Source organism: Drosophila elegans, unplaced genomic scaffold (genome assembly GCF_018152505.1).
Source record: "Drosophila elegans isolate 14027-0461.03 unplaced genomic scaffold, ASM1815250v1 contig_149, whole genome shotgun sequence".
Lineage (NCBI taxonomy): Eukaryota > Metazoa > Arthropoda > Insecta > Diptera > Drosophilidae > Drosophila > Drosophila elegans.
In genome coordinates this window covers 23,864,051-23,878,901 of record NW_024545513.1, presented here as the reverse complement: position 1 = coordinate 23,878,901, position 14,851 = coordinate 23,864,051, and the positions used below count along the sequence as shown (strand labels likewise).

General features: G+C 36.6%; 1 protein-coding gene across 3 annotated transcripts; it reads left to right on the top strand.

Moving 5' to 3' along the window:
* Positions 1 to 1,504: 1,504 nt before the first annotated feature.
* On the top strand, positions 1,505 to 10,681 carry LOC108134904 (monocarboxylate transporter 6). 3 transcript variants are annotated; one of them, XM_017255412.2, is made up of 5 exons: positions 1,505 to 1,741; positions 6,947 to 7,405; positions 7,484 to 7,610; positions 8,526 to 9,830; positions 10,263 to 10,681. In XM_017255412.2, exons 2-5 carry the CDS (start codon positions 7,091 to 7,093, stop codon positions 10,406 to 10,408), a joined length of 1,893 nt encoding a protein of 630 aa, XP_017110901.1. In that variant the 5' UTR covers positions 1,505 to 1,741; positions 6,947 to 7,090; the 3' UTR covers positions 10,409 to 10,681. The 3 variants fall into 3 exon arrangements, with proteins under 3 accessions (XP_017110901.1, XP_041566687.1, XP_041566688.1); XM_041710753.1 differs by lacking the exon at positions 1,505 to 1,741 and adding an exon at positions 4,159 to 4,280; XM_041710754.1 differs by lacking the exon at positions 1,505 to 1,741 and adding an exon at positions 6,087 to 6,200.
* Positions 10,682 to 14,851: the final 4,170 nt, after the last annotated feature.

Genomic DNA, 14,851 nt, shown 5'->3' with positions numbered 1-14,851 from the left:
ATATGTAGGACTTGTCATGTCCAGAGTCGAGTTCCCGTCCCACTTCCAGTGACAAGCTGTCAACATTGGGCCCAAACCAAGGGCTTAGCTCGCCTTTCATTTGCCGGCCAACTATTCGCATTTCCTGTAGGCAGCGGTAGCGTCTACCGGGAAATTAAGACGCACTGTGGAATGTGGAGGCACTGAAACAACATAGTTCAAATAGCTGGACCTATATATGTTATTTGTGTAATCAACTTTTTATTTTTATTGGGTAATTGGATAATTTTTAAATTACAAGTAGAAAGGTAATTAGATTCCTGCAATAAAATACATTAAAAATCTAATATAATCAATAAAAAATTAACATCAAATTATATGTTTACTACTAATGGAAATTTAGATATTGGGCAACGAACATAAAAAGATTTAGACGATTTTTTATACAAATAAAAACAAAATTTAAAACAAAAATGTATTAAATGGTTAAATTGAAGCTTAAATCAATAACATAAAAGATATTTAAAAACATTTTTTTATGAAGAAACTTTTTTTAATTTTATATTAATTTACAAAATGAAATAAAATTAACTTAAACGTACAAATTTTACAAAATAACACAAACAAAAATTATACAAAAAGTTTTAAATAATTTACAACTAAGACTTGAAATTTTCTAAAAAACAGATTCCTTAAAGTCATGTTAAGTTTGGTCAATAAGTGAAGTTGCTGTTTCGGAAATACTTACTTTCTCAATACCATGTTAGATTTTATTTTGATTAAAACTTTTTACTAAACCAAATTTTTTCAGGATTGGCCATCCGAATGATCTAACGATTCGTGTGACAACAGACTTTGTTAGAAAATGTAACATCACATTGAGAAAACGAATTGCATCAAGAAATTGACAATAGAAATGCATGTTCTCAAAGTTCTAATGAATGAATTCAAAAACGCCCTAGTGGAAATTGTTGATTCCGATCCACGGTGACGGTTGATGGGTAAAATCAAATTCTAATCGCCGCCGCTATCATAATGTATTTATGAGTTGTGTTTTATTTTTTTGCGGGTGCGACGTACGTATACGTAATGTGCACAGTATGGAGATCTGTGTGTACTGATGTCCGTGGGCATATGTGTACATATGTACAGACGTATATTTGCCCCTGATAATCGCGCCTGCGACGACAAAACTAATTACAACAACAGTAAAGCAAATACAGTGGTAACAAAAAATAATTCCGTTATCAAAACAGCACTACAGCAACAGTAAGAGCAACAGCAACAACAACAACAACAACAACAACAACAACATCAATGACAACAACAACAAACGCAAATATAGCCGAAAAGAAGCAGGAGGAGGAGCAAAAGAAACGGTAAAGGTAAAGCTAAAGACCAAAATAACACGCACACTGCGACAAAAAGTGAGCGCAAAGTGAGCAAGTATTGTGCGAGTGTGAGTGTGTGTTCTGTTTGGGTGTTTAATACTATAATTCACAAAATTGTTCAGTTCAGTTCGCGCTGGTGAACGTAACGGAAAAGTCGTCGCCTGTTGAATATATAAACATTCTATTTACTTGATTCGCCTCGTCTCGTTTTTATTTTGTTTTTTTTTTTATTTTTGTTATTGTTTTTGTTTTGTATTTCAACTTTACTAGCGATGTGAAGCAGCATAACAAGAGCAACAAAAGCAACAGGCGAACAACAAACAAGAAACAACAAACAGAGCAGGAGGGAAAATCATTTACAAAAATAAAACGTACGGCCCAAATACATAAATATATTATATAGATGTGTGCTAGTGTGTGTGTGTGTGTGTGTGTGCATTAACATTTGTATTTAAGTTTAGTAGCAATTAGCACTAGAGCAAACTAAATGATATTTTTTTTCTCGAAGCGCGCGCTTTTCGATAGACACGTGCACCGCTTGAAATATACAGTAGGTCTGTATATGCCTTCGAAATATCAGAAATAGCGGCCAAAAAACTAAAAACACAACGGACTGAAATTGTTATTATCTTTAAGTGTAAAGATATATTTTTATAATCTCCATTCATATCATTTATCAATGATTTACTTTTACCAACAAAAAGCTGACCGGTAAAAATTTGAGACTGGATAAATAACAGAAAGTTATATTATAATATTTCTTATCAACTTCTAGAACAAATATAGCTATTAGAAATATAAAAATCAATAAAAAAAAATAAAGTCTAAGATTCATTTTTCCAAATACAATACTATAATGATTTAAATTATTAAATAAGTTCACGTGTATTTTCGCAGAAATATAACAAATTTCATCAGTTTGAAAACTTAAAACGTATACGTATTTATATATCAAATATTCCAACCATTTAATTTGTTTTGTATTCTATAAATACTCAGGTTTATTGTGAAATTGCGACAAATTAAATTGAAACAATTTTCGATATTCGGGATTCAAAATGATATTATAGAAGTTACGTCTAATTTCGATATCGGTGCATACGTGACGTTCTCTTGTCAATCAATCAAACATCGATCAAAGTCGACTTACCTCTACAAAACGGAGCGATCACGGCTTATAGAGAACAACAAAACGCCGTTCCACCCGGTACACAGTGGCTACCAAAAACAGCCTACCGGGTTGTAAATTTTTTTAATGCAAGCGCGGAATCATCATCTTTGTTGGGTCAACGCAAATACTCTTTTATGGAGTGTGAATATGTTAGATGAAACGGGAGGGAGGGAAGCAAGTCGTCGTATAAATGCTGAAAGCTCTAATTATACGAATGTTTGTTTTTAGCTTTAGACGGCTTGGTTTGTCTTAAACGTCTAAAACGACAACGACGTCGCGCTTTAATCAAGCACTTGAGGCCATTAATTTACGTACACCCGGTTTTTTTGTTTAACTTCTTTAATGGCCTTTCCCCCGAAACTCTAATCTTAGAACTCATAATTGCGCAAAATACATATGTATTGAATAGATCCCAAAAGAGAGAGTGTTTACAATCAAATCGCGCCAGTCACTATCAAACTTCCTTGTGAGCTAATCAGACGGATGGGAAGATCAGGAAACTACAATTGATTAGCGGTCAAAGTTTATTTTTCGAATTTGTTCACGATCTGATCTATATTTAGATAATCTTTATTTTATAGCGTAAAAATGTAGTATCAATTGATTAGACTTGTTATATGTTTCTGTATTTAATTTTATTCACTTCTGTTTTAAAGTTCCAAGTCTTTATACATCTTTATATAATGACTAACCTTTTATCATTAAATAGTGCTAAATATTCGACCTCATGATATATTTTTATCAGTAAACTATGAGTCAATACAATCATATATACCATTTTTAAATATGGAGTAATGTGAATGAGTAAACTGAACACAGTCTTCTTAAACTAAACATAATTACAATCTGGTTGATTCGTGGCCACTCCGTTTTGGATTAGGATTTTTTTTCATAAGATCACAAATTAATAGGAACCAGTTTTTAATTATAATAATTTAATTATCGCATTTAGTTATGTGTAAAATAATTTTAATTATATCTAAATAATCGAATTGGATGGCATAATTAATGGATATGGATTTATTAATTATGCGGTCAAAACAATAACTTACTTTAGCTATTGTGGCAGATCATCACATGTGTCTTCTTTTGTGCCATGTGCTTCCTGATCGATGGGTGGTGCGATCATTGAATAACATTAAAAAATTCCACAGTTATGGCCATAACCGTATCCATGCCCCATACATATGCGATCATTTTTTCCGGGCGGTTAGATAAGAAAAAAGCTGATTCACTTGGACTGGCAGTGGCTTGAGGTCAATTAGTCCCATTATACGTGTATATGCGGTTATATCGAAACGAACCGAACCGATAGGTGATAAGCGAGTCAAAAGTCTACTCTTACCCACTGTGTTTAGCATACACATATGAATGTTCATATGCCGATTGCCTGGCAATTAAAGCACTGTAAAATTGATATTTGAGCAGCGTTTTAATGGCCAGCAGCGTGTTCTGTGTAGCGCGACCTTTAGTACAACAAACCGTTTTCCGTTTTCCCTATTATATATCGCATATAAAGCGAACTTTGCTGGCGAATCTTATCTTCTGCCCATAGCCCATACACCCCTGGCATACCCATACCCACATCCATACCCATACCCATATTGTTTTTTGCAGTGGTCATTCGCGGATCGGTTCGGTTTGGTTCGGTTCAGCGGCTGGAGCAGTCGCAAAACATCAGAACAGCAACAGCTTTTGGCCCAAGTCACTTAGAAGTCAGTCGGAGTCCGATAAAGCAAGTAAGCTGGATGGCAAGAGGTCTAAACATCACTCAGAAAAAATCCATTAAGCAAAACAGTTCTTCTTGTTTCTAAAACATAAACTAAAAACTTAATTAAAGCTTTTTTTTAATTGTTATACATACAATATATTAAATTGTCTTCGAAAACTAGCTCTAAAGTCCATGGTTTGAATGCAAAAACAGAGTAACCAAATTTTAATGTGTAGTTACTTAATGTTTCTTACATTTCTAAAGGAAATCAAATATTTCTATTTTTCTCTGTCTATTCAAGTTTACGAGTTTTAAGTATCAATAAGTCAAAGTTCTTCTGTGTTTGTTTAAAATTATAGACCCAGCTAAAATTTCTAGTTTTCTTTTGTAAAACCGGCTTAAACACACAAAATTATAAAGGTTTTATTTCAAACACTTTTAAATTACTTTTTACTTTAAGTAAAGCATCTAGATTTTTCCTTGATTTTCACAAAAACGCATTGTTAAGTAACCGATAAATTAAATAAGAAATATATATCATGGACAAAAAATGGATCATTCAACAATTTCGTATTACAAATGCGAGGAGGGAGAACCAACATTTTTTTTCTGTGCAGTGATTCGTGGATTGATTGTTTTGAAAATACTTGAGTTACCGTGCAACCTTGTGATGCGGATATAACCATTGGGCAACAGTATAATTAGGCGATATCGGTGGGTTGCGAAGAAGTGCGCCTTATCAAATTACCCGCAGACCCCTTCCCGTTCCCGTTCCCATTCCCGCTGCCCCATTAAATGATCTCATATAAAACCCATGCCGCCGCCAGGCCCTGACATATATCTCGATGTTGCGTTTCGTTTCGGTGTCTTTGTCGCGTCGGCACAAGTTGTAACGACGAACACTCATTTCTGTTTCTGGTCAGCAAACTCTCGGATATGAATTCCGATTCCGATTCCGAAAATGAAAATGATAAAGAAAATAAAGCTCGTAACTCGCTGTCTCTCTGAAATGAAAACAAGAAAGGAAGCAAACTTCGGCAAGCCGAAGTTCATATACCCTTGCAGCTATTTCAAAAACTAAATACTCTTGAAAACGTTAAAACTATGATTTACTTGCGTGTATGTTTAAAAACATTGAAGCTATGATGATTTGCAGCTTAATTATTCGATCGTTCCTATGGCAGCTATACGATTGTTCCTATGGGAGCTATATGCTATAGTCGTCGGATTTTGATGAAATTTAAACCTTAATTCTGAAATATTTAACCATTACTATATCTCGAAGAACTAAAAAAAAAATTTAAAAACAGCAAAGTAATAATATTTTTTTATTTATTTTTCCGATTGTTCCTATGGGAGCTATATGCTATAGTAGTCCGATCCGGCTCGATCCGACTTATATACTACCTGCAATAGAAAGACAACTTTTGGGAAAGTTTCATGTAACGGACGGACTCTCCTAGTGATGCTGATGAAGAATATATATACTTTATAGGGTCGGAGATGTCTCACTGCGTTGCAAAATTCTGACTGAAATTATAATACTTTCTGCAAGGGTATAAAAACTGAAATTACGGGCAAGAAGATAAGGTTGCGCTCTCTCGGCCGATCTTCGACAATCGAATCCATTGACGTATAAATGCCTTGTTGTTACTGTTTTTAGATAATGAGTGTTAACTCGGTATATACTTAGTTTTTGCTTTTTGGCAGTCACGTTTCCAGGCTCAAAAATATCTACCTCAAAAACAAACAAGGTAAGAGTGAGAGTTGCCCGAAATATAACTGGATCGATCGGTCAGTTGAGGTTGAGGCTTTCGTCCCGCCGTCTCGTGTAGCTCTGATAAAAATAAAAAATAAAAAAAAATACAAATAAAACAAAACAATCAATTGAGCCATAAACGGCTGTCTGGTCTGTGTGCAAATCAATTCAGTCGGAGTTCAAATATTGGTTCGTCTCAGATCTTTATTATTTATTCTGGGGCGGTCTTTCAATTACTATGTATGGGCAATTTCATTGATAATATATTCTGACTAAAGAATTTCATTACTCCAGAATGTATTAATATGCCCTAATCAGTTAAAAAGATATAAGCCGGTTCGAAATGATAAAGTCAAATTTCTTATAAATGCCCAAAATTAAACTCAATACGGCATTTCAACAACAATGCATTGTGAAATATAAAAAATAAAAGCCCCAAGTGATACTTACGTGACCATTTTAATTTGGTCATATTTAGAAAAGTTAATGATCTAATTAGATTTTTTATAGGACACTAAAATAAAGCTATAATTGTGAAATGGCAGTTAAAGTCAATAGTCAAAGTAGTAATATATATAAAATTTATTACCTGGTTAATTGGAATTGTGTTGTAAGCTATTGTAAACCAATAACTTTAAACTTAAATTTTAATCATTCATTTATTGAAATCCTATTTAATTCATTCTAAATTTAAATTTCAGTATAAACATTTATATGTAAAAGATTGTATGCCATTTTGTTTGCTTACCAAAATCAAAATGCCCTGGAAAGTTTCAGAATTACGTACATTTAAGGGATAAGGATCTATACATACATTTAAATAACACTTTTTAGATCATAAATCATAAAATGTAGATAATTTTCTTGGATATTCTCTGAGTGTTGTATGTTATAGTTGATCTTCTAATATCAGCTCTTCACTTAACAATTTACAGAGTTGCCGTTCACTGGTTCCACCCACCCATCATTCGTCCAGTAATGCAACAACCGGACAAAAGCCCGCAGCGCTAAACTAACCCAAACCCCATTCCCCCAACACCGAAATCCTAACCCAAGACGCCCAGGCGCACAATTCCAAGATGACTGATAATGGGAGCCATCACAACAATAACAACAACATTAACAACAACAATGAGGCATCCAGACTGAGACCAAGCGAGGAGCAGGCTGCAGACCAGCTGCTCCCCAAGAATGGATCATCGGGGCAACAGCCCAAGATAGTGCCTCCTCTGCCTCATCCGTCCCACTCCATAGCTCAATCCCAGCCACAGAGCCCAGCGAAAGGATCGCATCCGGCGAAGAAGAGGCGGGACAAGAGCGATCTGGGTGAAGATTTTGTGGCGCCCGACGGAGGATGGGGCTGGCTGGTGTCCGTCGCCAGTGGCGTCAACATTGTGAGTGAGCCATCCCCTTCAAATCATCCTCACCCATGCCTATAATGTATAATGTATAATATCCCCCGCATCCTCCAGCTGGTGACGTTCGCCTTGGCCCAGCAGTTCGGCATCCTGTTCAAAGATCGCATGGAGCGCCTGGGGATCTCCAGTTCGGAATTGACCACCATCATCAACACACAGATCGCTGTCTCTGCATTTACGGGTGAGAGGGGGAGAAATTTGTTATTAATACACGAATTTACGTATACCACATTTTGGCACTGACTGCTGGCAGTCCATCACCGCATTCTCAACATTTATTGCCCGAATCTAGTATAGGATCATTGGATATGTGATATTAAAATTCATGAGCAGCCTTAGCTGAATCACTGTATTCCACCTCGTTAAGAGGTGTTTTGCCTTGATTTATATATTTTGCTTTTATTTTGTATTTAAATTTGTTTTGCCAAGAAGAATTTGTCAATAGCTTAGAAAGTTATCATTTCGAATTAAGTACTAAAAAAAATAAGGGTATTCATTTCATTTGCCAGACGAAAATAGTGAACGATCTATATGCTTCAATTTGTTTATAAAAATTTAAATGTTCAAGTAAAGGGTTACCTTTTATTTTTGAATTATAAAAAAAAGGTCAGGCATTGACATAAATAAAGTTAATATAAGTTAAAATCCATTCCCTTTTTTGTACTCTGTAGCGCGAATTCTTCAGCCTCAGATAGGCACCAATGTCGATTTTAGAAGCCCCGAGAATCTAAATAAATAAGTCCAAAATAACAAATCTTTTTCGCTGAAGCATGGCATTGACAAAAATTAAAACAAGACCTATACCAATAAGATAGCAGCAAAGTCTACTCGCGAATTCTTAAACTTTCTATGACACGATTCTTGACATTAACACGAACTCGTAAGCCTGGCAAATATTTCATGTGAAATAGTTGTTGTACCTGCAAAAGTGTAACACATTTGAAGCTTATTTAACTGAAAGAAATACACTTACTAAGTTTTTTTTTTGATTTATCAGGATTTTTACAATAGACGATCTCATAAACAAACCATGAAATTTTAAGCACCATCTTTACTAAAATCTAAATACTAATTACATTTTCTTTTTTTAAAAAAGGTCTGCTTAACGGCCCGCTTTTCCGACGTTACACATATCGAGTGGTGGCCTTGTTCGGTTCCGTGCTGACCTTCTTGGGCCTCTTCTGGATGGTTTTTGCCGATACCTTCGCCGTCTACATACTGAGCTTCTCGCTGATCTACGGATTCGGTCGAGGACTGACGGTATCTGCCTCCTCGCTGGCGGTCAATACCTACTTCAAGGTGAAGCGACGCACGGCGACGGCTTTCCAATTCGGAGTGGCCGGCCTGGGGCCAATTGTTTGTCCCTACTTCGCCACCTATATGTTGTACATGTTCGGAGTCCAGGGAACGACGCTCCTCTTCGCCGGCGCCTCACTGCACACGATCGCCTGCTCGCTGATTTACCAGCCGGTAAAGTGGCATGTGGTGAAGCGGGATCGCGATGCGGAGGCACTGCAGCCGGTTCAGCCATTGGCAGAACGCGAGGATCAGGATGAGGACATAATCAAGCATGTTGTCGAGCCGGAGACACCGGTGCTGCCCCGTGCCAATGACGGTTGGTTCGGCTCGAGGGCCTCCCTCAATAGCAGCGGCACTCGCAATCGACTGAATACCTGGGAGAAGTCCGACGGAAATAGTGGACATGTGGAGCTCAAGAGATTAAGCAGCAGGGACTCGAATGCCGGGCGACAGCTGCGCAGCATTTCCGTGAGTCACAGCATTAAGGAGGAGGAGGCCTTGGGCTACCACTCCGATCACGAAGTGGAAGTCCACAACAACACCGAGCTAACCGAGAAGGAGAAACAAGAGCTGGAGGATGAGGCGGAGCGCCAGCGCCGCAAGAAGCTGCCATTCTACATGAAAGTAGTGATTTTTTTCGATATGGATCTACTCAGGGACATCACCTACGTTAACCTAGCCGTTGGCATCACACTGATCAACTTTGTGGAAATCAACTTTGCCATCCTCACACCATTTATCCTGAGCGATCTGGGCTTCTCTAAGGATCAGACTGCCTTGGCCATGTCCACACTGGGCTTCTTTGACCTGGTGGTGCGTTTCCTTATACCATTGATAACGGCGAAGATAAACTTGAGCAACCGAACCTTCTTCGTTGTGGGAATTCTGGGCATGTGTGTTGGCCGCATGTTCCTCTCGATAACCACCAACTTCTACGTAATGATGGGCATTTTCCTGTGGCTCGGCTTGAACAAGGCCTTTCGCACGGTTTTCTGGTCGCTGATCATTCCCAGCTATGTGCCGCTGAAGAGATTGCCAGCGGCCGCTGGCCTACAGCTGCTCATGTCCGGCACCTTTTCGATGATCTTCGGACCCCTGATTGGTGAGTATTGCTAGATTGGCGTACTTTTGGTAATCACGAATAATATTAGTTGTAAACAATGCATCAGCAGCCAGCATAACTATTTCAATACATCAAATTGTAATTGTTCTGCAACTGATTCATCGTCTACAACCAGCTTTATAAAATAGACATCTTGGTCAGGCCCTACGAATAATGTTAGTTGTAGACGATGCATAAGCAGTCAGAATGTCAAAACCATTTGATGTTTTAATCTTTAAAAAAACTGTATTAATAGTAATAAAGGGGAAGTAACACAAATAATGTGGGTGATAGACGATGGATCAGCAGGGAGAATATCAAAACTTGTTAACAGTTAAGAGAGTAATGCTGCAGCTGATTCATCGTGTACAACCAAAACTAATAGTACCCTGCATGCTCTAATTTCTAAATCATTTATCCCATTATCACCAGGCGTTGTCCGGGATCACACTAGTTATGCGGTGACCCTCAACCTGTTGAATGCCCTTTGCGTGTTGGCCATTGCGGGCTGGTACTTGGAAGACTTCATCCGCGCCCGCAACCGACGATATGCGATGCCCGTCAAGCCCACCAACTGATGAAACGACCAACTCCTGCACTCCGTGCCATGTTTAGCCGTACTCAGTGGCAGCAAATTCAGGACCAACACCGTACCCGCACACCACCCATCCTAACGTTAGCACAAATGTTATTCTTGTTATCGCATTTGACCAGTGTTTTTTTTTAATCCCTACCTTTATGTAAACTATATTCTGCGTGTACATTGTGTATATACTATTCGAGTGTAGCTAATTAATTGTATTAAATATCGATAATTGTTAATTAATATGCATAAGCTGCCAGAAACTTAAGATTTGAACAAGTGTTTTATTGATTCGGGTCGAGAGTTGATGAAATATACAAATATTACAAAGCTGCATTACACAATAAAAAAAAAACTTATTTAAAGAATATGTAATTGTAGCACCAACATTTCATTATCGTTAATTGACTTCTTGACGTCTTGTCCAGAAATGACTATGTGTAATTTGTTATATATATTTATTGTAGAGACAATTTTATGTGGCAGGGGAAAGCATAGTTAAAAAAAAACCTAGCAATGAACGAATTAGAGACCAGAAAAAGGGAATACCCGTTGAAAAATTTGTTATTTTTACAGAGGGTTCTATAACTTAAATCAGATTTTGAACTGAAATAAAGATTAAATTTGCATATTCGAAAAACGAAAAAAACAAATCAAAAACTTTTAGTTTTTTTCTTTTGGTGATACAGCTAGTTTATTATTCGAATGTTCATATAATAACTTAATATTAAAACAATCTTATTACAAAAATGTATTAAACATTTTATAAATTGAGCGAGTTGTAGAGCTAATCTCTAAAGCTTTGATAAAACAAAAAAAAAATAAAAAATTCCATTATTCGCCGATTGATTTTTTAAGCATCATTCTTAAGAATGCACATTCACAAAATATGTGAATCATATTGGTTTACGGCAATGAAAGACTCCAACTATGAAAATATTGCTAAACGGTAAGTTTCTTCTTTATATGATCTCATCCCTTGTGATGCAGCAATAAAGTCTAATCAAAAGTTGTTCTCCCATCCATCCGGCAGCTTCCAAAGTTCGAAATCTAACAAGAATCTTGTGACACTGCGGAAATAAGATCCAGGGAAAAAGAGAGTGAGCGGGGATGAACGGGCAGGAGCACGTGAATATCACGAGCCAAATCATCATAACATCAATATGAACCATCAATGACACTTGGAATGTAAGCGGAAAAAAATTAAACAAACATTTGCGGCCAGTTAAGTTCAGGGAATATTTTTTGCTGGACTCGTTGTTGGTTGTTGCAAGGTTTATATTTCTTAGACGAGTAACAAAATATAACACAAACTTAAAATAAGGCTTTTATGTCAAATATTTAATTTTTCGCTAAGTCAAGAAATAGTAAAAGAAAGTAATCTTTTGAACTAGGATGAGTTTTTTTATGGGACGCATAGTATTAAAATGCACCACAATTTTTGCTTTCCTAGTACAACATTTCTTATCTGCGTAATCGGAAAGGGAATTATTGAAAAATTCCGTCATCTGCAAGTTCTAGTTTTTTTTCATACGCATACTCAAATACACATTTATTTTGCCAGACTCCAGTTTTTGATAAGCGATTGGCTTTGGTTTTTTTGTTTTTCCTATTGCAACTTGACGTAAAAATAGCATTGAAATAGTTATCAATGCAAAAGGTTTGATTAATCATCACTTCCACCAGAAAATAAAAAAAAACATATGTGCAAATTAGACGAGCTAATGAAGAAACCAGTTTACTGGATGACGACAAAACAGCAGCGATAAGCCAGTAAATGGGTTAAGAACTGGAAATCAAAATAAATTGTAACTTGTCGAGCGGAAAAGTACAAGCTTGAAAAAAATGTTTTTAAAAATGTTACGAGCAGATGCTCGGGTTCATTTCCCCTTAGGTGCCCCTTATCAAATAGACAGGGAGAGAAATGAATATTATGCCAATATCGAACGCCTGGAATTACATATCTGCCGAAACCAGGCACTCAACAAACAGGAAGCTCTCGTCGAGTTCTCCCTGTCTCTCAACTCAATGCTAAATCAATTTTTCGCAGTTCGATTTCGTTGAGACTGTCAACATCACCGGAACTAAGTGAAAAAAAAAATTAAAAAAGAACATGGGCCAAGTGCAATTATTTGTCTTATGAATTTTTCATTCCATGAAATTTTATAATTTTTTTAGCCACATTCGGATTAAGCATATTTTAAATTAATTCACAGTGATTTAAATACAGAAATATTGAAAATTAATGTTTATAATATTGGACGATAGACTGTATAATTTGTATAATTGTCTTTCACATTAAAACCGCTATTATAACATGCTTAAATCCACTAAAAATACTTCGTACTTATTATTTAATGTATAGGTTTTTAAGCTGGGTTCAGGGTTCATGCATGTATGAGAGCCAGGAAATTTATACTGCACAGGGGATAAAGACCAGCAATTTCGTTGCACGCAACGCCCTCTTCTTGTTTTCTCTCATAGCTGACTCTTCCACATGCCACATCCTCTTTCAGGACACATACAAGGAGACACACAAACAAAATCACCCACATACATCCACCCACAGGGAGTGGGTGGCTTAACAAAGTGAGCAACAAGTTGAAACAGGAAGGAACAAAAAGAAAACAAAAATCAGAGCAGCAGTGCTGCCCTTCTAGCCAATTTATAGTTCTGTCGATTACCGCATCATACTTTTTTTCTATTATTATTTATAAAGCGCACAAAAAATAATAAATCAGCAACTGATTTACACACTATGTCTTATATATTTACATTATTTAATAATATAGATCAGTCAATACCCAAATATATCAATACTGGAGGACTATATCCACCGCTGTTTTTAAAGCAATCCTTGAACTTTCCAAAGATACTTTACACAATGAACATAAGCTCAACTTTTTTTTAAAGTTTCCATTGCATTGATTCGCAAGGGACAGATCGATAAATATAATAACTTATGGGGTGCAGCTATTTTAGCCTTTTTAGTGGCTTCAATTGTAGCAACAATACTAATGAATCAACAATCTGTCGCCGGGTTGAATCAGCTTTAAGTACTCGCATGCGAATCCCACGTGGATGTGTGCGGTGTCATTGTCAGCCACGCTTCCCCTATCTTTTTAAAAACTCTAACAATTATCGATTCTTTGACAAACTTGTAGGACAGTGTTGTGGATTTAGCTATTTATTTGTTTTTTCTGCTATCAAATGTCGATGTCGGAAATTGAAATTGAGATAAGGATTTCAATTCATATTCATACAAAATTATAACATTTTTATACCCTTGCAGAGAGTATTAAAATTTAAGCCAGAAGTTTGCAACGCAGTGAAGAAGACATTTCCGACCCTATAAAGTATATATGTACATATATTCTTGATCGCATCACTAGTAGAGTCGATCTAGCCATGTCAATCTGTGCGTCCGTCTGGCCGTCCGACTGTCAGATTGCATAAAAAGAGTTTCGAACTCCGATTTTGTAACGAGCGCTAGGCTCATGAAAATTTTCATTTCCACAGATTTTCCAGTTGCTCAATTGCAAGTCATCGCTGTTAACGCCACTCTTTTGAGTTCATGAAGCCTTGAAAAGAAATTTGCATGACCAATTAGTTGCAAGAAAAGAATAAAAGGATCGCAGATGCTTTTTCAAAAGAAATTGGTTCCAGTGAATATTTAAACTGCTTTATGTGCCTCCAAGTTTTCTAGACCTAATTTTCTTACAGTCTCTCACTTTTCGTTTAAATTTATTTGCAACACGTATTTGTATTGTAAAATAAGCTCTTTAATGTTTCTGGGTCTATATCACTCATACGCACTGTTGTCTTTGATCAAATTTTCTATTCTAACGATTTTAAGTGTCGAATGAGTCATTTTAATAGAAACTTTAAAACTATATTATGTTTTGTTTTTTTAATACAAATATTTCAAATAAGTGTGTACCATATTTAACTGTGAAAGTATGTTTTTTTAACCACCATAAGTTAAAAAAAAGATATAAGGTCATCTGATATTTATAAGAATCTATGGCCCAAAGTCTGTGTTTGCTTTAACGAGGTATTACTGTGAGCACACACACTTGCACGTCGGCGCAACAAGTTAACGGGAGAGAAGGGAGACAAGAGAGAGCCAGAAAACGGGAGAGACTATTTGCGCAACTGCAGCCGAACTAAAATGCCATGCCAAGAGAAGGGAAGAAGTAGTAAAGAAGGAGAGAAAAAGAAGAGGAGGAGGCAGAAAACTGTCCAAATGCAACAAATGCGCCATAACTTCAGACAAAGAACGAATGTAAACAATGAAGCAAGGCGCATTGTTGCTGTTGTTGCTTGGGGATTTTGGCAAGCAAAGTAAAGTAAGCAAGATCTCTCTCTCTCTCTCTCTCTCTCTCTTTGTCAGCTCTCCTGATCGACATTAGAACGCGATCTTGAAACAGTCACACAC